Source organism: Sarcophilus harrisii, chromosome 4 (assembly GCF_902635505.1).
Source record: "Sarcophilus harrisii chromosome 4, mSarHar1.11, whole genome shotgun sequence".
In the NCBI taxonomy this organism is placed as follows: Eukaryota; Metazoa; Chordata; class Mammalia; order Dasyuromorphia; family Dasyuridae; genus Sarcophilus; species Sarcophilus harrisii.
In genome coordinates, this window is record NC_045429.1 from 140,777,482 (window position 1) to 140,801,269 (window position 23,788).

General features: G+C 33.5%; 1 protein-coding gene across 3 annotated transcripts in view; it reads right to left on the minus strand.

The window, feature by feature from the left end:
- ESR1 (estrogen receptor 1) overlaps positions 1-23,788 on the minus strand; it is a 345,878-nt gene that overhangs the window by 251,671 nt on the left and 70,419 nt on the right. For all 3 annotated transcript variants that reach the window (XM_031937618.1, XM_023503274.2, XM_031937617.1), the window contains exon 4: positions 7,627-7,743. In XM_031937618.1, coding sequence (XP_031793478.1) covers positions 7,627-7,743 — 117 coding nt within the window. The remainder of the gene's footprint in view (positions 1-7,626; positions 7,744-23,788) is intronic.

The following is a 23,788-nucleotide window of genomic DNA, read 5'->3' on the forward strand; positions in this document are numbered from 1 at the left end:
GGGAGAGAAGGAGGAAAGAAGGGAGGGAGGAAGAGAGAGAGGAAGGGAAGGAAGGAGGAAACAAGGGAAGGAGGAAGAGAGGGAGGAAGGAAGGGAGGGAAGAAGGAAAGGAAGGAAGGAGGAAAGAAGGGAAGGAGGAAGAGAGGGAGGAAAAGACAAATAAATAAAGAAAAAAGAAAGAAAAAAGAGAGGGAAGGTTAGGAGAGGACAGAACAGGAGAGGACAAAACAAGAGAAAAGAAGAGAGAAGAAGAGAGAAGAGAGGAGAGGAAGGAGAGAGTGTATCCTTTGGTTTCATTACCATGAAAAAATGGGCTTTGACACCCAGTGTGAGTAATGAATATTATGTCATTTCACTTCCTGATTGAAAAAATATTGGAAATTTCAGACCTGACAAGATATCTTAGAGGTAGAAAATAGATGCATGCAAACACTATATGAACATTTAGATAATGTATTCATAGTCATATCAACACAGTAGAGTCAGGAAATCTGAGTTATACACTGAGTTGGAATAATCCCATGAGCATTTGGACAAATGTTTCCTGGTCTGCTGGGCACCTGGCCCAATCCCTCTTGGCTTCTTCAAACCTACTTCTAGTCCAGCACCAATCTGCCTTCTAGTTTTTCCAGCAACTTTCTTGTTTCAACCACCCAGATGTCTGAAAGCCACATGGGAATCCTGACTAACAAATCCAGAGGACCCAAATGGAGAAATTAATTCAAGGAAAAGCAAGTTACTACAAAAATTAAAAAAAAACTGTTTGAAATGTACAGGATAAAGTTGCTTAAAGTGAATAAATAAGAGAAACCAGGTAAATAAAAAAGAATTGGTAGACATTATGTTGAAGACGGGAGTACACCAAAGCATATCTTACTGCCTAGACTATGAAAAAAAGTCCAGACTACTCTCAGAAGGTAACCTTACACTATTTGTAAGCTAAGTATCGCTATCCAATTCTAATATTACCCTTGACAAATAACTGTTTTAATGAGAACAATGTACATGTTCTATGTATCAATGGATAGACCTCATTAATAATTCTTTTGATTAATTATTGTACTGTCTAATCAATGAAATATAAGATGAAATCTTATAGAACTCATCCATCAATTCATATCTCTTAGACAAATACTCCAAGAAAAGAATAAACAGGAGGCTCAGAATTGAACAGAAACATGAAAGCAAGCTGGGTTGCCTTTGAGAAAGCGGATAGCTCTTCTCAATCTTCCTGAAACAAAAGCTTTCTTTTTCACACTGATAGTCTTTCTTCTAGTGAAGTTAGAAGACTAAGTCATGAAATGCTATAATGCCTGAAGACTTGTTGAAGATCAGACAAAAGTCATTAGAAAATCAAAGTGGAAGGGAGGTGGGAATGAGATGAGCTGAAACATATCACAAATGAATAATTAAGCAAGAGAAATGGTATTAATTATGTCATCAGAAAAAGGCATGACTAAAAAAGAATATGAGATTGTCAGGTGGCAACAAAGAAATAAAATAGTAGACAGCCAATATGCTCCATTGATATCTATGTAATACCAAAATGTGAAGAACTCTCAACTCCAATACATTGAGCAGCCCCAGAGTGGTTTTAAGAGGACATGAGCAAGGTGCACAAGATAGGCAGGTATCAGGTTTGGATGGAATACAATCTACATTGTTGGTGAAAGAACTCACATAAAAGAATCATAAGTTCACTTAAGTATTATAGTATCTTTGATAGACCTCTCATTAGTATCTCAAAAAAATGGATTAATAATATTCTTCCAATTATCCTCAGAACTAGGAATAAATAGGCAGGAAACACCAGAGAATCCAATGGCATCCAATCAAACAACCCAAACTTTTTTATTCTCAATTCAACTGTTCTTTGACTTACAATCTAGCTCTTTCTGTCTTGGTTCCCAAACTATTGTTTTTTACTATTTCCCCATGACCTGTCACATCATTTCTATGGCTACATAAGTATAATGCAGTTTGGAAAGGTAAAATAAACACATTTTATATATGTCAGCAATGTACTAGCAGATAAGATTGAGATTAAGCATTGTCAGTTTCCAAAGTAGTGATATAAGGAAATATTGAACTCATGAATTATAAGCTAAATGAATTCCACATTATCTGGTTTTGTTCATATATTTAAGTATTACTTCTTATCTTAAAACTATAAATTATTAGATGCTAAACACAAAAATGAAAACAGAATGTTAGTATCTCAGGTGCTTTTTCTGCTCAGGGAGGACCAGGCAAAGAAGATTTATAAATACCAAGGCTCTGGCTCTCACATCTTTGCTGCTAGATCACCTGATCATTCCAAGAAATAGGAAGCTTCTCTGAGCTGTTGTTGCCACTAAACAACTTGAAGAAGGGTTACCAAAAGAGTAGTTCTACCTGTCATTACAACTTCTAACCAACAAAAGTGGTCATTCCAATCAGTGGTTATCTTCATCATATAGCAATTTATTGAAGGACTACAATAATTAGACACTCATTCCAGCATCACTGTCCCTATAGCATCAGATACCCCCTCCAACTTTCCTTGTCAGCAGCACCTTGGTCAGCGGCTCAGGTAAGGGTAATTAGTGTCCAAATCTCTAGCATTGGACCATTAGATAATGCCAAAAATTTTTGTGGCAAGATTTCTTTCAAGTTTTCAGTAGCTATGCTGTTGAGGATATGGGGTCTATAGGATAGGCAAAAGAAGTTTCTGAGGAGATATATGTATTTTTATTCCAGAGATTGTTAGCTTCTAGATGGAGAGTCTCCTTAGGTCCTTAGGAAAGGTGGTGATGGTACTATGCCTCTTCTTGATTATACAACTTACTATATTTCCAATCAGCCACCTTGCCAATTCAACTAGAATTATTTCCCTGTTTCTTGGTGGGTTTTGGTGAGGAGTTGCCTCCTTGGATGCTGGGAGGATTAAAAAATGTATGACGCTTCTGAAAGCAGGAACAGTGGCCCAGGGGAGGAAAAACTTTCTAATTGCTGTGCTTGGGATTTTTGAGTTCTTTAAATCTGGGCTAAGATTGTGGATACAAATACAAAATCTGAAAATACCTGCTCTCCAATTTGGAACTATGCCCAAAGAGTTATTAAACAGTGCATACCCTTTGATCCAGCAGCGTCTCTACTGGATCTGTATCCCAAAGAGATCATAAAAGAGGGGAAAGGACCCACATGTGTAAAAATGGTTATAATAGTCCTTTTTGTAGTGGCAAGAAACTGGTAATTGAATGGATGCCCAAAAGTTGGGGAAAGGCTGAATAAAATATAGTACATATATGTAATGGAATTTTATTGCTCTATATGAAATGATGAAAAATCTGATTTCAGAAAAGCCTGGAAAGACTTAACATGAACTGATACTAGGTGAAGTGAGCTTCAGAATTAAGATAATATTATTCAGAGGAGCAATAAGATTGTATAAAGATCAGTGGTAATGGACTTGGCTCTTTTCAGCAATGAGATGATTCCAGGTAATTCCAATAGACTTGTGATGGAAAGAGCCATCCACCTCCAGAGAGAGATCTATGGAAGCTGAATGTGGATCAAATCATAGTATTTTTGTCTCTTTTTTGTTTGTTTTCTTGTTTTCTTCTCTTTCTCATTTTTTTCTCTTTTGTTCTGATATTTCTTCCACAACATGATGAATATGGAAATATGTTTAGGAAAATTGCACATGTTAAATCTACATCAGATTGGTTTCTTGGTGGGGAGGGGAGGTGAGAGAGAGAGAAATTTGGGATACAAGCTTTTGTAAAGGCAAATGTATGTATTTGGAAAAATAAAATATTATTAAAAAATGAAAGTATCTTCTCTCAAGGACTTGATATTCCAATATTGTTGACAACAAATATAAAACAATAGTTATTAAATGTATAGACAAATTCTAAAAGAAATAAACTAAACTCTTATAAATAGGCACATGGAAGGGAATGCATATGTGTATGTATATAATTATTTTTCATTTATTCCAATTTAAACATTCTTTCTTCATATAAACAAAATACCCCTCAGATTTAATCTTGATAGTATAAAAGGTAATATTTGCCAAATAAAATGATAGTATCACTAGTCCAAAGTCTTACAGACAGTCAGTCGTAGAAGTGGGATTTGAGTTAGGGTCCTATGATTTAATTCAGTGTTGTTCTACCACAGTAAGAACCCTTTAATAATTTTTAACCAAAAAGGGAGAAAGTATTTATGAGAAGCCTAGCTATACTTTAAATTGTCATCAAAATCCATGCTATCATAATTCTACTTCACAACTAATTTTGAGTTGCATCATGCTTTTTGAGTCATCTAAATATACATGTGTACCAAATATATATAGCAACACTCTTTGTATTAACAAAAAAACTCAGAACAAAGCATTAAGAAAGATTTTTTAAAAACTAGCAATTGAGAGATGGTTAAACAAACTATGGCACATGAATGCAATTGAATGTTATTGCACTGTGATAAAGGAGTATTGGAGTCAGCTCTAAATATTAGCTCAGAAGAACCAAATGTTGAACATACAATGAACATTTAACACTGGAATCTGAAAACTCTACAGATGAGGACCTGAATTATTGTTTGTGAAATTGTCTAGATTTAAAAGTGTTAGAGAGAATGTTAATAATGCAGATTAAATTTAAAAGTGTGTGATGCACTTTTTTTTGGACAGCTGGTTGTTAAATACGTACCATCACAGACATTACTATAAGAAACAATAAATATAATTAGTACTATAAGATCTGATGAAAAGTAAATGGCGGGGGAAAGACAGGGGAAAGGGAATGTGCATGTGTGTGTATGTGTATGCACGCAATGATCATAACAATATGTATAGAAAGAACAACAAGATCTAAAATTGAAAATGATTGGTATAAAATTATACTGCCTAAGGTTGACTTCAACTAAGAGATAGGAGAGAATGTCTCAGTCTGTTCCCCTATTTCTTTTGAAGAGGTGGGCAATTATTGGTATGCAATAGTAAGTACATGTAACTTTGGACTAGGCTGATATTTTAGTTTTAATGAGTTGTTTTATTACCTTTTTTATTTTTTCCTTATTTTAAGAGATAGCAGAAGAGGAGAAGGAAGATAGAAAATGCTAATAAATGAAAATAAATTTAATAAATGTTTAGTATTCATATAGTACTTTAAGCTTTTCAAAGGCCTCTACAAATATTATTTCATTTGATCCTCTCAACAACCCTGGAAGGTAAGTGCTATTATTACTCCATTTCATAGATAAAGAAACTGAACCATACATGTTAAATGATTCACCCAGGATCACACAATTCGTAAATATCTGAGATTATATTTGAACTTATGTTCCTGATACCAAGGACCATCTCTCTCTACAATATATCATTTAGCTGTCGTATTGATGTACATATATACAGGGTATACCCAAAATCTAAGTTATTACAGTGTAGAGTGCATTAAGTCTTTGGGGATATCATTTAATATAGATGTGTGGAAGAGAAACAATCATTGAAGCTGTATATATGTATTTTTATTTTCTTTAAATGTGGTGATGGTTTTTATTCCACTTAGATTTAGAAGATGTGTTTAATTGAAACAAGATAATACAGAGAGAGAGAGAGAGAGAGAGAGAGAGAGAGAGAGAGAGAGAAAGAGAGACTGACTATTTCAGAAAAGCAAAAGTATTTTTTGTGAAGGTGAGACTGCATATGAGTACATCACTCTTATTTGGGCCTCCTCATATAAAAAAACTTATTTCAGACTCAACAAGTGGACACTTTTGGCTTTCTGAGGGAATCTGGGGAATTTAAACAGACATTTTGAAACTAGGATCTCAGAAACCAAAGCAATTTGACTTTGACTTTTACTGTTTCAAATTTTATCTCTTTCACTGTTAAATTCTTGTCACATATCAAGTTACCTTAAGTAGCTTTTTTTGAGTTTAATTAAGTCTTACTAATTCTCTAACAGCTCAGAGAGAGATGAATTCCTTAAATATTTAATCTGTTTATGACTCAAAGTGTCATTTTCTGAATACAGCAGTAAAATTCTTGGAATTAATTACTCTTTGAATTAAACTGCTTTTTTATATACTCGACATTTAATCATAGTTCACCCAATGTGTAAATCAAACAATCCATCTATGCATGATGGGAAATTTACTTCAAATATTGCATTTAGTAACTAGCTATAGGGCCCCAGTGTTGACCACAAGTAGAAGATTTTCTCACTGTTACTACATCAGTCCACATCTTCAGTCCTAGCCAGCTTTATCTTTTCTCTGATTCCCACACTTGATTCTTTTTCCCTCTCCTTCTTCCTTTGTTCAAGTACTCTGAATGTTTTAAGCAGCCAGCTACCTCTTATTTGTCAAATTAGAAGCTCAAGCATGTTTTGCACATTACTCTTTTTTAAAACCACAATTTCATACTTTCATTAGGACCCTTTTTCCTATTAGAACAAATTCCTATTCCTGTTCTGAATGTTCTATAAATATTGTATCTAACTGTATCTAGCACTTAGGGATTATTCCTGTGATTTTATTGTCATAGGAAACTCATTTCTCGTGAAGATTCTGCAATTAATAATCTTGGAGAAATGTTTATATCACTGAGAAATTCAATGATTTGCCTAAGGATAGTATGTCAGTGGTAGGACCTGAACCTAGGACCTGAACCCAGATCTGCATGGTTCTGAGGCCCACTTCATTGAGCTTCCTCTGCATCTGTGTATATTAATGTTAATTGTATATTTGTCCTCACAGATATACTGTGACTTCTGCTAGTTCCAACTTCATCCCTCACTAACTGTGTGCACCTAATCACACAACAATTGTTCACTGCCTACTGTGAGCCGAGCATTTGGCTAGGCTTTGTAGGGAAGTTACAAAGAATTAGAAGATAGTGTAATAGCAGATTTGAAGAATATATTTAGGATCCTAGGTAACTTGAGAACATTCTATTTTAATGGGTATTTTATGCCTCATACTAGTTTAGGAATTGTGAGAATGAACATGGTTTGACTGACAGAATGATTTCCAATCATTTCATTAAACATCCATATTCTCCTAAGGTATAAGTATCTTATTTTCACACTTGCAAGATTTGATTTTGAGAATTACAAGGCATTTTAGGAATAGTTTCCTAGCTTCAAACAATAGCAGATAGTAACAGAAAGATAATTTTTAATATTATTTTTTAAATGGTCTTTTCCTTTTGCAATGTGTTTTCTATGCATTTTTTGTCTTAAAGCACATTGAGGGAATCTGAAATAATCATATAAAGAATGTAAGATACACTTTCATATATATGTATGAACATACATATATCAATATCTATTGGGGGGATATATTATGGTAATTTTTTTGCTGAGGCAATTGGGGTTAAATGACTTGCCCAGGGATCGCATAGCTAAGCAATGTTAAATGTCTGAGACCAGATTTGAACTCAGTTCTTCTGACTTCAGGGCTAGTGATCTATCCACTGAGCCACTTAGATGGCCAGTACTTTTTAATAATAAAGCTCTCGCTGAAAACTGAATTAAAAGAATGATGGCTAAAATTCATCTTGCTGACACCTCTGACAAAAACACAAAATGATATGGTAATAAAATATATATTATGTGGTCCTCGTCAGGTGGTACCTACCACCTTTCATCATGCCCACTTCATAGCACTTTCGCAGTCGACAGGCTTGGCAACTCTTTCTTCTGTTCTTGTCAATGGTGCACTGGTTAGTCGCAGGACACATGTAGTCATTATGCCCTGTTCAAAGCAAGAGAAGACAAAGAATATGATTTCTAAGAACTGAATCAGTTCAATTTAAACAATTTAAATGGGGTTGGGAGGCATTCTAAAGACGGAAAGCTGCATGAGGCAAGTGGTGGCCATAAGTTTAATACTAGGGAAGGGGGGAATGGGGTGAGGGTAAGAAAAAGAAAAGCATAATCTGGGGATAATAAGATGGCAGGAAATACAGAATCAGTAGGGGTTTTTACAATTTTTTTATTATAGCTTTTTATTTACAAGATATATGCATAGGTAATTTTTCAGCATTGACAGTTGCAAATCCTTTTGTTCCAACTTTTTCCCTCCTTCCCCCCACCCCTTCCCCTAGATGGCAGGTTGATCAATACATGTTAAATATGTTAAAGTGTAAGTTAAATAGAATATATGTATACATGTCCAAACAGTTATTTTGATGTATAAAAATAGTCGGACTTTGAAATAGTGTACAGTTAGCCTATGAAGGAAATCAAAAATGCAGGCAGACAAAAACAGAGGGACTGGGAATTCTATGTAGTGGTTCATAGTCATCTCCCAGAGTTCTTTCCCTGGATGTAGCTGGTTTACTTAATTACTGCTCTATTGGAATTGATTTGGTTCATCTCATTGTTGAAGGACCACGTCCATCAGAACTGATCATCATGTAGTATTTTTGATGAAGTATATAATGATCTTCTGGTCCTGCTCATTTCACTCAGCATCAGTTCATGTAAGTCTCTCCAGGCCTTTCTGAAATTATACTGCTGGTCATTTCTTACCAAACAATAATATTCCAGAATATTCATATACCACAATTTATTCAGCCATTCTCCAATTGATGGGTATCCACTCAGTTTCCATTTTCTGGTCACTACAAAGAGGGCTGCCACAAACATTCTTGCACATACAGGTCCCTTTCCCTTCTTTAAAATCTCTTTGGGATATAAGCCCAGTAGTAACACTGCTGGTTCAAAGGATATGCACAGTTTGATAGCTTTTTGAGCATAGTTCCAAATTGTTCTCCAGAATGGCTGGATGTAGAATCAGTAGTTTTTAACCATAAATGTGAATAGGATGAACTCTCCCATAAAGTGGAGGCAGACAGCAGACTGGATCAAAAGCCAAAACCCTACAATATGTTGTTTACAGGAAACACATTTAAAGCAAGGAGATATACACAGAGTAAAGGAAAAAGGCTGGAGCAGAATCTAATATGGTTCAGGTGAAGTAAAAAAAGCAGAGGTAGCCATCCTTATCTCAGCTCAAGCAAAAGCAAAAATTGATCTAATTAAAAGAGATAAGGAAGGAAACTATATCTTGCTAAAGGGTAGCATAGACAATAAAGCAATATCAATACTAAATATATATGCACCAAATGGTATAGCATCTAACTTCCTAAAGGAGAAGGTAAGAGAGTTGCAAGACGAAATAGACAGCAAAACTATAATAGTAGAAGATCTCAACCTTGCACTTTCAGAATTAGATAAATCAAATAACAAAATAAATAAGAAAGAAATTAAAGAGGTAAATGGAATATTAGAAAAATTAGGTATGATTTGGAGAAAACTGAATGGAGACAGAAAGGAGTAGAAAATTGACCATATATTAAGACATAAAGACCTCAAAATTAAATGCAGGAAGGCAGAAATAGTAAATGCATTCTTTACAGATCACGATGCAATAAAAACTACATTCAACAAAAAGCTAGGGGTAAATAGACTAAAATGGAAACTAAATACTCTCATCTTAAAGAATGATTGGGTGAAACAGCAAATCATAGACAGAATTAGTAATTTCACCCAAGAAAATGACAACAATTAGACATCATGCCAAAATTTGTGGGATGCAGCCAAAGCAATAATAAGGGAAAATTTTATGTCTTTAGAGGCTTACTTGAATAAAATAGAGAAAGAGAAGATCAATGAATTGGGCTTGCAACTTAAAAAGCTAAGAAAAGGCCAAATTAAAACCCTCCAATCAAATACTATACATGAAATTCTAAAATGTAAAGGAGAAATTAATAATATTGAAAGTAAAAACACTATTGAATTAATAAATAAAACTAAGAGTTGGTTTTATGAAAAAAAAACAATAAAATAGATAAACCTTTGGTAAATCTGATTAGACAAGGGAAAGAGGAAAATCAAATTGTTAGTCTTAAAAATGAAAAGGGAGAACTTTCCACCAATGAAGAGGAAATTAGAACAATAATAAGGAGTTACTTTGCCCAACTTTATGCCAAAAAATTTGATAACCTAAGTGAAATAAATGACTACCTTCAAAAATACAGACTTCCCAGCTTAACAGAAGAGGAAGTAAATTGCTTAAATATTCCCATTTCAGAAAAGGAAATAGAACAAGCTATTAATCAACTCCCTAAGAAAAAATCCCCAGAACCAGATGGATTTACTCGTGAATTCTACCAAACATTTAAAGAAAAATTAACCCCAATGCTATATAAACTATTTGAAAAAAATAGGGAATGAAGGAGTCCTATCAAATTCCTTTTATGACACAGACATGATAATGATACCTAAACCAGGTAGGTTGAAAACAAAGAAAGAAAATTATAGACCAATCTCCCTAATGAACATTGATGCTTAAATTTTAAATAAAATATTAGCAAAAATACTACAGAAAATCATCCCCAGGATAATATACCATGACCAAGTAGAATTTATATGGAATGCAAGGCTGGTTCAATATTAGAAAACTATTACTATAATTGACCATATCAATAACCAAATTAACCAAAAAACATATGATCATCTCAATAGATGCAGAAAAAGCATTTGATAAAATCCAACATCCATTCCTATTGAAAACACTTAAGAGTATATAAATAAATGGACTTTTCCTTAAAATAATCAGTAGCATCTATTTAAAATCATCAGTAAGCATCATATGTAATGGGGATAAACTGGAACCATTCCCAATAAGGTCAGGAGTGAAGCAAGGTTGCCCACTATCATCATTACTATTCAATAATGTATTAGAAATGATAGCTTCAGTAATAAGAGTTGAGAAAGAGATTAAAGGAATTACAGTAGGTAATGAGGAAACCAAATCAGTCTTTGCTGATGATATGATGGTATACTTAGAGAACCCCAGAGATTCTACTAACAACCTATTAGAAACAATCCACACCTTTAGCAAAGTTGTAGAATACAAAATAAGCCCAATAAGTCATCAGCATTCTTATCTATCACTAACAAAATCCAACAATTGGAATTACAAAGAGAAATTCCATTTAAAGTAACTGATGATAGCATAAAATATTTGGGGATCTATCTGCCAAGGGAAAATCAGGAACTATATGAGTAAAATTACAAAACACTCTCCACACAAATAAAGTCAGATCTAACCAAATGGAAAAATATTAAGTGCTCTTGAATAGGGCGAGCAGATATAATAAAGATGACAATACTACCTAAACTAATCTATTTATTTAGTGCTATACTAGTCAGACTCCCAAGAAACTCTCTTAATGACCTAGAAAAAACAACAACAAAATTCATATGGAAGAACAAAAGGTTAAGAATTTCAAGGGAACTAATGAAAAAAAAATCAAATGAAGGCGGCCTAGCTATACCTGATCTAAAACTATATTATAAAGCAGTGATCACCAAAACCATTTGGTATTGGCTAAGAAATAGTCTAGTTGATCAGGGGAATAGGTTAGGTTCACAGGACAAAATAGTCAATACCTATAGCAATCTAGTGTTTGACAAACCCAAAGATTCCAATTTTTGGGATAAGAATTCACTATTTGACAATAACTGCTGGGAAAACTGGAAATTAGTATGGCAGAAATTAGGCATGGACCCATACTTAATACCATACACCAAGATAACATCAAAATGGGTTTATGATTTAGGCATAAAGAACAAGATTATAAATAAGTTAGAGGAACATAGGATAGTTTATCTCTTAGACTTGTGGAGGAGAAAGGAATTTGTGACCAAAGAAGAACTAGAGATCATTATTGATCACAAAAAAGAAAATTCTGATTGTATCAAGTTAAAAAGCTTTTGTACAAACAAAACTAATGAAAGCAAGATTAGAAGGGAAGCAATAAACTGAGGAACCATTTTTACAGTTAAAGGTTCTGATAAAGGTTCTTATTTCCAAAACATATAGAGAATTGACTCTAATTTAAAAGAAATCAAGCCATTCTCCAATTGATAAATGATCAAAGAATATGAACAGACAAATTTCAGATGATGAAATTGAAACTATTACTACTCATATGAAAGGATGTTCCAAATCACTATTGATCAGAGAAATGCAAATTAAGACAACTCTGAGATACCACTATACAGCTGTCAGATTGGCTAAGGTGATAGGAAAAGATAATGACAAATGTTGGAGGGGATGTGGGAAAAAGGGGACACTGATATATTGTTGGTGGAATTGTGAATACATCCAACCATTCTAGAGAGCAATTTGGAACTATTTTCAAAAAGTTATCAAACTGTGCATACCCTTTTATCCAGCAGTGTTACTACTGGGCTTATATCCCAAAGAGATATTAAAGAAGGGAAAGGGACCTGTATGTGCAAGAATGTTAGTGCAGCCCTCTTTGTAGTGGCCAGAAACTGGAAACTGAGTAGATGCCCATCAATTGGAGAATGGTTGGGAAAATTGTGGTATATGAATCTTATGGAATATTATTGTTCTGTAAGAAATGACCAGCAAAATGAATACTGAGAGGCTTGGAGAGATTTACATGAACTGATGCTGAGTGAAATGAGCAGAATCAGGAGATCATTATTCAACAACAATACTGTATGAGGATGTATTCTGATGGAAGTGGATATCTTTGACAAAGAGAAGATCCAATTCAGTTCCAATTGATCAATGATGGACAGAATCAGCTACACCCAAAGAAGGAACACTGGGAAATGAATGTGGACTTGTTGCATTTTTGTTTTTTTTCCCCCCAGGTTATTTTTACCTTCTGAATCCAATTTTTCTTGCAACAAGAGAAATGTACGGATCTGCACACACATATTGTATCTAAGATATACTTTAATATGTTTAACATGTATGAGACTGCCTGCCATCTAGGGTAGGAGGTGGAGGGAGGTAAGGGAAAAGTTGGAACAGAAGTGAGTGCAATAGACACTGTTGAAAAATTACCCATGCATATGTTCTGTCAATAAAAAGCAATAATTTAAAAAAGAAGAAGAAGAATTGCACATGTTTAACCTATATCAGATTGTTTGGTGTCTTGGAGAAGGGGGAGGAGAGAAGAAGGGAGAAAAATTTGGAACACAAGGTTCTGCAAAGTTAATGTTGAAGGCTATCTTTACATGTATTTGGAAAAATAAAACACTAATAAAAAAAAAAAATAAAGGATCCAGTCACAGATCTGGATAGTCACCAAATACAATACCAAATGAGAAATTAAGGAATTAGTGACTGTGCATGCTAATCCCAGTAATATTACTAACTCCCTTTTTAATCTTGAACAAATTGCTTTAATATTATGGGCTACTTTCTATCTTTCTTTATGCAGAAGAGGCTTACTTAGACCTGCTAAAGAGTAGGCATTAAAGATCAGTGATGAACATGGCCTCATCCGTATACTAAAAAGAAATTCGTTTGGGTTAAAACTGAATTCTTGGGAAAGTGTTTTGGATTTGTGATCAGGGGATTTTTTAATGTGTTTTCCATTTATGAAGAATTTAAGAGATGAGTTGCACTATCAAACACAAACTTACTGGATAAAGTTATAAATTTTCCAATTTACTGAGGGCAAGATATGACATGCCACAAAATACTTTAGTTTCAGAACTCTTTGTTCTTTATTCAACTCTGGGGTCAGACCCAATTAGAGCAGGGTAGAGTGGGAACTTGACAGAAATCCTAGTCTCATAAAATTCAATCCTCTATCCTTAGATATACATTATAAAATATAGTGTATAAACAGGCTTCAGATCAAATTAACATCTGCATTCTTTTGTCGCAGAATAGGAACCAAAGAGTCAGCTGAATTATAAATGTGTAACCGTGGTGATAGACCACACACTGCCTCAAACATACAGGCAACAGGATTATTTTTAGAATTGTCCTTATTAATGGGGACAGATTAAGGAAGTGATAGAACCAGAAACTAATTCTATTTGGCCAAATTCCAATTCTGAGTGAGCAAAAAAGAGTTGTGTAATTATTCTATCCACACCTAAAATACACTATTTTTGTGTTCAGACAGTTAGCTATTACACAGTGCATTTCATTATGCATCAAATCCCAAATACTTCACTTTTTTTTCATAAAGGCTACAATTTAGAAAAAGAACAGTTAGGTCCTAGTGAGATGTAATAACTATATAGTAATATTTTAAAATGCTTAGCTGTAACTATGTATGGGGGGGGCAAAAAGAAAACTTCTTCCCAAATGGTCTGCATTTTGCAAGCTAAAAGATGGGAGCCCTGAATTAGGCAAGAGAAATATTGGCTGAGCCTCTTGTTTAAGTTGGCCATAAAAAGAGCCAACCCTTTTTAGATATATATCTTTATAGGACTAAAGTGAAATTCCTGAATGATCTTGTTTAACATGGACAATGATTGGGTTCGGTGCAAGTGAATTAATTTTCTAAAGTTAACAAAAGTCCAACCCACAGCAGGATAATACAATGCTTTTGTCATAAAGCTGTGTATGGTTTTTCTTTTAACATCTATGAAAATGGAGAACTGATAAACCATCAAGGAAAAAAATTCATTAAAATCAAATAATTGAGTCATACCATTAAGACAAACTCTTTAAACTCCATACCCCATTAACAACCATTTGTTTCTTGCAATAAAATACAAGAAAGAGCCAGTAAGTAATAAGTACTCTGAAATCTTACATTCTCCCTCTTCTTACCCAGGGAACATGTTTGTCATTCTTTAGGCCTTTAGATCTAGGAACTAAAGGAGACAATAAGATACAGTGGAAAGCTACTACCTTAAATTAATCCTGGAACTGGAAAACTTGACTTGAAATCCAAACCCTTCTATTTACTTTTTTGTTATTATTTGTTTTATTGATGTATTTTGTATTTTTACATTACAAAAATTTACCAATTACCTCCATTCTACAAAAGGTCTCTTATAAGCAAGAAAAAGTTAAGCAAAACTAAAAACACACACAATCTGAAAGTACATGCTATTGTCCACATCTGCACTATCTTCCCTTCTATTTTTTTCAGTTTTGTATTTTTATTTCAGAATTCCTTCTATATAATAGTTTCTCAATAATTTTTTATTGAATTGCATATATAACATCTGCTTTTGCTCTATTCACTTTTTTTTGTTCAATATTTAATGCTATTTTCCCCAACTGCATACCAAGACAATTTTTAGCACTCATTTAAAAAAGATATTGAGTTCCAAGTTTTTCTCCTTCCCTTCCTCTCTCCCTCTTCTCCCCTCAGCTTCTAAAATGGTATATATATATATATATATATATATATATATTCTATCATGTAAACAAGATTCCATATTAGTCACAATTGTGAAAGATGAAATAGATAAAAAGGAAAAAAACAAAAAAAAATAAAGTAAATGAAAAAAAGTTTCAATCTGTATCCAGAATCCATAAGCTCTTTATCTGGATATCTATAGCACTTTCATGAATCTTTTGTGTTTGTCTTGGATCATTGTATTGCTGAGAATAGCTGAGTCATTCAGAGTTACCATCACACAATGTTGGTGATATTGTATACAATGTTTTCCTGTTCCTGATCACTTTATTCAGCATCAGTTCATATAAGTCTTTTCAGATATTTTTGAAATCTGTTCATCATTTCTTATTACAAAATAGTATCCATTACATTCATATGTCATAGCTTATTCAACCATTCCCCAAGTGATAGGCAATATATCAATTTCCAATATTCTGCCACCATGAAAATGACTGCTATATATATTTTTGTACATGTAAGTCCTTTTCTCATTTTTATGATCTCTTTGGAATATGTATTGAGCAGTAATATTTCTGGATCAAAGAATTTGCACAGCTTGGTTGCCCTTTGGGCATAGTTTCAAATTGTTCTCTGCAATGCTTGAATCAGTTCACAACTGTAACAACAATGCATTCCTCTCAAATATTTGTCATTTTTCCTTTTTGTCATATTAGTCAATCTGATGTTATTACCACAAAGATGTTTTAATTTGCATTTTTCTAATCAAAAGCAATTTAGGAAACATCTTCATATACCTATAAATCTCTTATTTCTTTATCTAAAATTATATTTTCAAATATTTTGACCATTTATTAATTGTAAAATGACTTGTATTCTTATAAATTTGACTCAGTTTTCTACATATTTGAGAAATGAGGCCTTTATTAGAGATAATAATTATAAAGATTGTTTCCCAACTTTCGGTTTTCCTTCTAATTGATTTTCTTCTGTTTTGGGTTACACTGGTTTTCTTTGTATAAAAGCTTTTAATTTTAATATAATCAAAATTATGTATTTTACATTTTTAATGTTCCTTATCTCTTGTTTGGTCATGAATTTTTCCCTTCCCCATAGATCTAACATATAGATTATTCCTTTCTCTTCTTATTTGCTTATGTTGTCACTTTTTAAGTATATATCATGTACCCATTTTGGCCTTAATTTGGAAAGCAATATGAGATGTTAATCTATATCTAGTTTCTAACATTTTCTAGTTTTCCACCAGTTTTTATCACATAGTGAGTTCTTATTCCAAAAGCTGTGATCTCTAGGTTTGACAAACACTAGGTTATACTGTGCTCATTAACTATTATGTCTTGTGTATCAGCTTTATTCCACTAGTTTATCATTCAATATACCAACACTCTAAACACCATTATATATATCTACGATTTCCTTCTATCATTTCTCTCCCCTTTACTTAATCTCCTCCCCTCCTATTTCCTTGTCAAGTAAGCTAGATATATTCAGCTAATTGTGCATATTATTCCCTCTCTGAGCCAATACAGATGAGAATAAAGTTCAAGTGATACTAATCACCCACCTTGCCATCTTCCCCTGTACTCCCAATAGGTCTTTTGTTGGAATCTTTACAAAGTGTTAAGACATTGGAGTTGATAGAGACAATAATTATCTAATCTGGCATGGTTCAATATGATTGATTTGATCTTACAAGGAGATATTTTGGGCCAGAACTTGAAACAAGGTACTAAGTACAACTGATGGAAACAATGCTCATACCTTTAGAGAGCTCATAAGTATCTAAGTACTCAATGGAGTTCACATGTTTGGGAGAATTCAGGGTTTAGAGATATCTGAATTTACACCTCCTTTAGGGCCAGAGAGCATGCTGGGAGATATCCCACAATCCCACTTTCAGAGAAGTAGCATAAATACAGCTCCAGTAAGCCACTTGAGGGAGTTTTCTTGAAAGAGTTTTCTTGGGAACATTGACTGGGGTCGGAGAGGAGCACTCTGGGAGGAAGCCCACAAGCCCTATCTCTCTGCTTGGTTCCAAGAGATCTTGCAGCTTTGTCCTTGGCTTCTGCCTCTGCATTCTTCAGCCTCCAGCCAGCACCAAGTTGGAAGATGCAATGAATCTCTTGCCTCGAAGATAGGGCTTGTCCCTGTTCGGGCACCAAAATGTTGGTGTTTCTTTTCCAAAACACAGCCAGGTGATGAAAGAGTTCAGATCTTTTATCAGCTGGCTGCGATTTTGGAGTAATTATTTATTTCAACTGAGACTAAGGCTGCCTCCAGAAAACCTCTCCAAGAAACCTACTTTCTCTCAGAGAGAATTCTTATATTTTAAAGAAGAAGATCACCACAACCACAGTCTTTTGCATCACTTGATGTGAAATAATTTACTCCATTATATCTATTTCTCCTTTCCTTTTACAACCAGTGTACTCCTTTTTTCTCATCCCTTAATTATTTTATGCCATTGCCTAAAATTCGATTTATGCCTCCACTCTCAGACTCTATGTACACATGTGATTGGAGAATTACATCAATATACTGATTTACTAATTACTACTCATTACAACTTACTAATTACACCTCAGTTCTGAGAAGTGAGGTCTATCTTTTCTCTCTCTTTTCAAAAATTTAATTCAAAGAAATCTATATTTTCTCCCTATCTAATTGAAAATTTTAAAAGAGAGAAAATAAAAGAAAATTCCTTGAAGCAAATATGTATAATTAAGCAAAGTCAAAGCAAAAAAAAGTTAATTCCCTCATTGGATGTATAAAAATATTGTTCAGTCATGTTTGACTCATCTTGACTCCCTTTTGCGGTTTCTTTGGCAGATATCGGAGTTGTTTGCCACTTCTTTCTCCAGCTCATTTTATAAATGGGGAACAGAAACAAACAGGGTTAAGTGACTTGCCCAGGGATTATATAACTGGTAAGTGTCTCAGACAGATTTGAACTCATAAAGATGACTTTTCCTGACTTCAAGTCCAGCACTCTATCCAGTGCACTACCCAGGTGGTCCTACAAAAATATCTAGGTCTTATTCTGCACTCTAAATATATCACTTCTCTATCAAGAAACAGAAAGCATGTTTCATTATCAATCATCTGGAATCAAATACTGATCATAGTTCTCTCAGTTCTCAAAGCTGTTGTCTTCAAATTATCGGTATTGTATAAACTGTCATCCTAGTTCTACTCATTTCAAATTTCATCAGTCCATAAAAACCTTCAGATTTTTATTCCTATTTTGTTTTACTGCTATTAAGAATATGAATCATTCTGGTTCTGCTTAATTCAATTTGTATCAGTTCTGTCCATGCCTGTTTGAAATCTCCTGTTTTCGAATTTCTTACAACACAACAGTATTCTATCATATTCATAAGCTGAAACTTGTTTAGCCATTCCTCAGTTGATTGACATAACTTTAGTATCCAATTTTTGTCAAGGGTGGGAGAAGGTTGTCATCATTAAAAGTACTGTTATAAATTTTTTTCTATATATGGGATCTTTTCTTATTTCTTTGATTTCTTTTGAATATAGGGTTAGCAGTGGTCAGTCAAACGGCATACACTGTTCAGGAACTTTTTGTACATATGACTACAAACTGCCTCCTGTGTGACTCTGGGCAAACCACCTAAATTCTCTAGATCCCAATTTCCTTAAATGACTGGTTTAACCTAGAGGTCCTTTAGGATTCCTTCCAGTAGTAAATCAATAATCCCATGAAATCAAGAGAGGTACAAGAAGAATTAGGTAAGAATTAGATGCCTCTTTTTTTCTACATTCTTTAATGGGTCCATGTCAAGAAAGATGGAATATCTTCATCTTAAACCTAACCTAGCCATTTAGGTAGGACCAAAAACTAGACTGCATTTGGGTGGATTTGTAGGCCAAAACTATTTTTATGAGTCTAATAATTTTCAAAAATTATTTGCAAGGCTAATATTTATGAGCCTATATGTTATCACTTGTACATTTTCTATAAAGCCCTTGGAAATGTTAAGTGTGGTACAAACATTAAGTGTTTAGTATGCTAAATAGTTATCATTCAATCTTTGTTAACATCCTGAATCAAGTTTTGTTTTGATGACTCGCTATTGTTCTAATGTGAATAACTTTTGTGATTGATACAAATTAAGATTAACATCATCAATTTTTTTTCAAATCTATTTACTATGCCTAGAAATGTTTTCCAATTTTGAGAAATACTATTTCTTTAGGTGGTTAGCTATGTAGTTTGTGGGATTGATTCTACTACTATCATTTTAGTATTCCTTGAGACATTTTAATTCAAACATATTTATACTTCCCAAGGGATGGCTAAACAAAGGCCTAAAAATTTTACCAATTCACCACTGCCCCAAAAAATCTATAGATTTCACTATGGTGTGGCGGTTTCTGTTTCATTGTTTTCATCTCAAAATAAAAACTTTAACAAAGATATTATTAACAAGAACAAAGCACTTAGTAAAAGAGATGGCACATCCTGGTCAAAGTTGTTTCATTTATAATAGAAAATCTTAACCATTTAATGAGACTTTTTACATTTTTATGGAAAGAGAAGCCAAGGTACACAGTGCTCCACCACAGTTTTATTGCTTGAAGTATTAATGAAAATGGTTTGCTTGAATAATATGCTTATTGAGCCAAAGTTTTGATGTCCCCTTGTATTGCAAATCACATACAATTCTTCCTATGGCAGAGCTGGATTCGATTGCCTCTCAAAGTTACTTCCAACTCTACATCAATCATCTTATGATCATTCCTTGTTGTTGCCATTGTTCTTAACTTATACTATAGCAGCTAATATACCTTCTTCCTGCACTTAGATTCTATTTTTATTATATGTATCTATGAACTTGTCTTATCTCCCCCTACTAAAACATGAACTCCTTAAGGGAAGAGATTATTATTTATCTTTCTATTTTACTTCAATAATTATCACAGTGTTTTATCGATGGTATGTACCTGATAAAAGTTTGCTAAATGAATAAGAATAATAATGAACTCTTAATGAGTTGAACAATATATTTGAAATCTGTATGTCTATCCATTTCTATCTATACAATTTATCAATTAACTTCAGAGAATCTCACAAGATTATAGAGCACCTAAGAAAGCAGAATTCTATAATAATTAGACTATAATATTATATAAACTAATAGATCATAATAAACATAACATCAATCCTTTATCATAATTGTCACAAATGAGCTGACTAAAGAGATACAAACTTTAAAAATACATTGATGGAAAATATATTTTTCAAAGAATAGATAAAAATAAAATTAGGTAAAGACTATATATCACAAAAAAATAGATCTATTAAAATTTTTATGAATCCATTATTAGTGTTTATCAGGCAGATCATATCCAGTGATGTTTGACATGCAAAGATAAATTTGTTTTCCAACCTCTAAGCAGTCACAAACAAAATGAGAGCCATTTGTGTCTTTGGAGAAAATAGCTAAGTTTGAAGTCCCACTGGATGCATGTTGCTCCTCCCCATAATATTTCCTATAGCAGGACAATGGTAAGAACACTGAATTTGGCATCAGAAGACCTGGTTTCCAATCTTGGCTCTACTGGCTACTGCTTATGTGACCCTAGACTACTCAATACTGCTCTCCGGAGTTTGGCATCTTTACCTATAAAATGAGTTGATTGCACTAGATTAAAGGCTCTTTAAATCATTTTTATATAATAAATTTCTTTAACTTTGAAATCTATTAACCTGTTTTTAAATGTATAAAATTAAATCCATATGCTTCAAAAGAAACTAATTATATTTCAAAATATATTTTAAAAAACAATTTTATAGACAACCTGTTAATAACTCCTGAATTAAATAGTGTCCAAAGGACTCTTAGAAAATTCTTATCCTAATCCTATGATCCCATGATACATTCAAATGACACATGGGAATAAGAATTGCCAGGAAACAGCTCTGAGCCAAGAGTACAGGTGGGAGTTGGAAACAGACCAAGCAAACATTTCCCACCTTGTATGTTCAAGGGCTATGTATATTTATGCTGCTGCTAATCATTTAGGGGAAAGTTAGGCTCATGAAAACTGAGATTTATTGCTCTAGAAAGTAAATATTGATTTGGTCTTAGAATCTATCTTGCTGATCAGTGGATTTATTCAATGGAAGACAATGGCACTGCCTCCATTTTAACTTATAACCAAACTTTTCTACAGCCAAAAGTCAATGGCTGCCAGTTATACAGAATCCTACCATTGTTACTGAAATTTTTATTGCTTATATGGGAATAAGGAAATTTCCCATTATGGGCACTGTTCACTGTGTCCTTCCACTTTGGAGGATCAATTTCTCCACTTGAGAGAATTACAAAAAAGGCAATTTTTATGAAATTTCTTACTCATCAGATGCTGAGGAATGAAGCCAAATGATGAGTTCTTGAAATATCAGGCAGAAGTTGCTATTCAGGACATCATCTGTCTGTTCTTTAAAGAAATGATAATGTTTTGAAAATTCTTAAGCTACCCAAATTTGAAGACTTAGAATCTAGTGACATGTTTTCTTGAATTGGAATATTAATAGGAAAATATAACCATTAACTAAGAAATGAGAAATGATAGGAAGATACATTTAGAATCATGTGGTGCCCTAAGATCAATGAAAATATGCATGATAATGATAAGATCAGCTTAAAACATGTTATCAAAAATAACTGTAAACAAGAAACTACATAAAGATAGCACTGGCAATATGCCATCAGAAAAGCAAGGTGGGTTAGTTGTGAAACAAGAGTGAGAGAGAGTAAAGATGGACAGCCCATTTGTTTTATTGCTGCACAGGAGAAATCCCAATGTTCAGTGGGCAACCTGTAGAGGATTTATGAGATGATATTGACAAGCAGGTATAAGTAGATTTCACCCTTTGGAGAGAATATTCATGATGGAATATCAATGAAGTAACACTAAAATCAATATATTTCCTAAAAATTTCAAAGGCCAAAGATTTTAAGTTGATCAAGGAGGAGGTCCAATGAGACTTTTGACTCAGTCACTAGAAGATATTCAAAAGTTAGGGGGCTATCTTTATAGAATTTTACAAATGAGATAGTTTATTCAATTCAAAGCAACAATGACCCATCAACTGCCTTCTATTTGTAGGAGCCTGTGAAAGTCTTGAGAATATAAAGAAGAAAATTAAACAATCTTTGCCTCTAAAGAATTTACATTCTACTAATAATCAGTAGGTCAAGAAGTATTTATTAAGCACTTATTATGTCTATGCTAACTATGTGCAAATAAAATATATCTATGTATGTATTGCATATATGTATATATACATGTGTGTAGATATATATATATATATATATATATATATATATATCCTTTATACTACTAAATGTATAATACACATATATGCAATGTACTTTATTAGGCACTTGGTGGAAAATATGGTATACAAAACATAGGCCCTGAACTTAAGAAATTTAGTACACATACAAATACAAATATGTTTCCTGCTTACATTCTAATGAGAAAAGGCAATCCATAAAAAGAAGATGAAAAGGAGAAGATAGGAGGATAGAAAGAACTGGCAAGAAGGAATAGTAGAAGAAATCTAGACCTGAGGGGAACCTGAAGGAGAATGAGACATGGCTGACCTAGGTGCCCTTCTTAAATGGAGGTTCTAGGAGAAACCATTCCATCAGAAAGAACCCACCAAGACAGAATTATATACAAAATAAATACAAACCACATTCTTTATAGATCTGAGGTCCAGAAAATTCAATTAACTTGTATATTTTTATATGCAAGTTAATGGCAAAGTTAAAATTCAAATCTAAGTCTTCTAACTACAATATGCTGAACTTTGGGTTAAGTAAGATTGGAAAGAATTAGAACCCTGAGTTAGTTTTTTCAAGAATAGCAAAAGTGAAAATCATTTCCATTTAGTTAAAGAAAGCTTCATAGAAGTGAGACTTCAGAGAACAAGGAAGAGGACTATGACTGGCACACAGAAGAATGAGTAGGCATGTGGCGTTTGTTTTTTAAAGATGACCAATGACATCATGATGTTGAAGTAAAATAATGGATAATGGATGGGTTTTGACTTCTGTGAATTGGCTTTAAGTAAGTGCAGTTGCACAAAGTCATCAGTCAAATCCTCTTTTCCTGAATCATTGAAGTTCAGTTGCAGGAAAAAAGTTAGCATAAGTAGTGATGCTCTGAGATGCAATGGATGATCTTGGCACCTTTGATATCTGACGAATATCTAAGTGCTCCAAAGAACCTACTTTTGCCACTTTCAAGGCTATTGAAAACATTTTTCTCATCTTCCCATTTTTACCTCACATCCCACAAACATCTATGGATATGAGGCCTGTGAGTCACCTGTGGTTTTACTGAGTTAAAAAAAAAAAAAGTTTACTGAGTGCCACTGCACATGCTACACCTTCTTGGAGTCAGAGGTAAGAGCTGGTGACGGGTAAACACCAAATGTGGATGGGCAGTCCCTAAAAAATAAACAAAACATGAACTTAGATCCCAAGAAGCTTAGTATCTAGTTGGAAAGATTATGCATATAATTTTTTAAACTATGAGCCATATCACTTATAAGACTACAAATGAAAGAAAAGG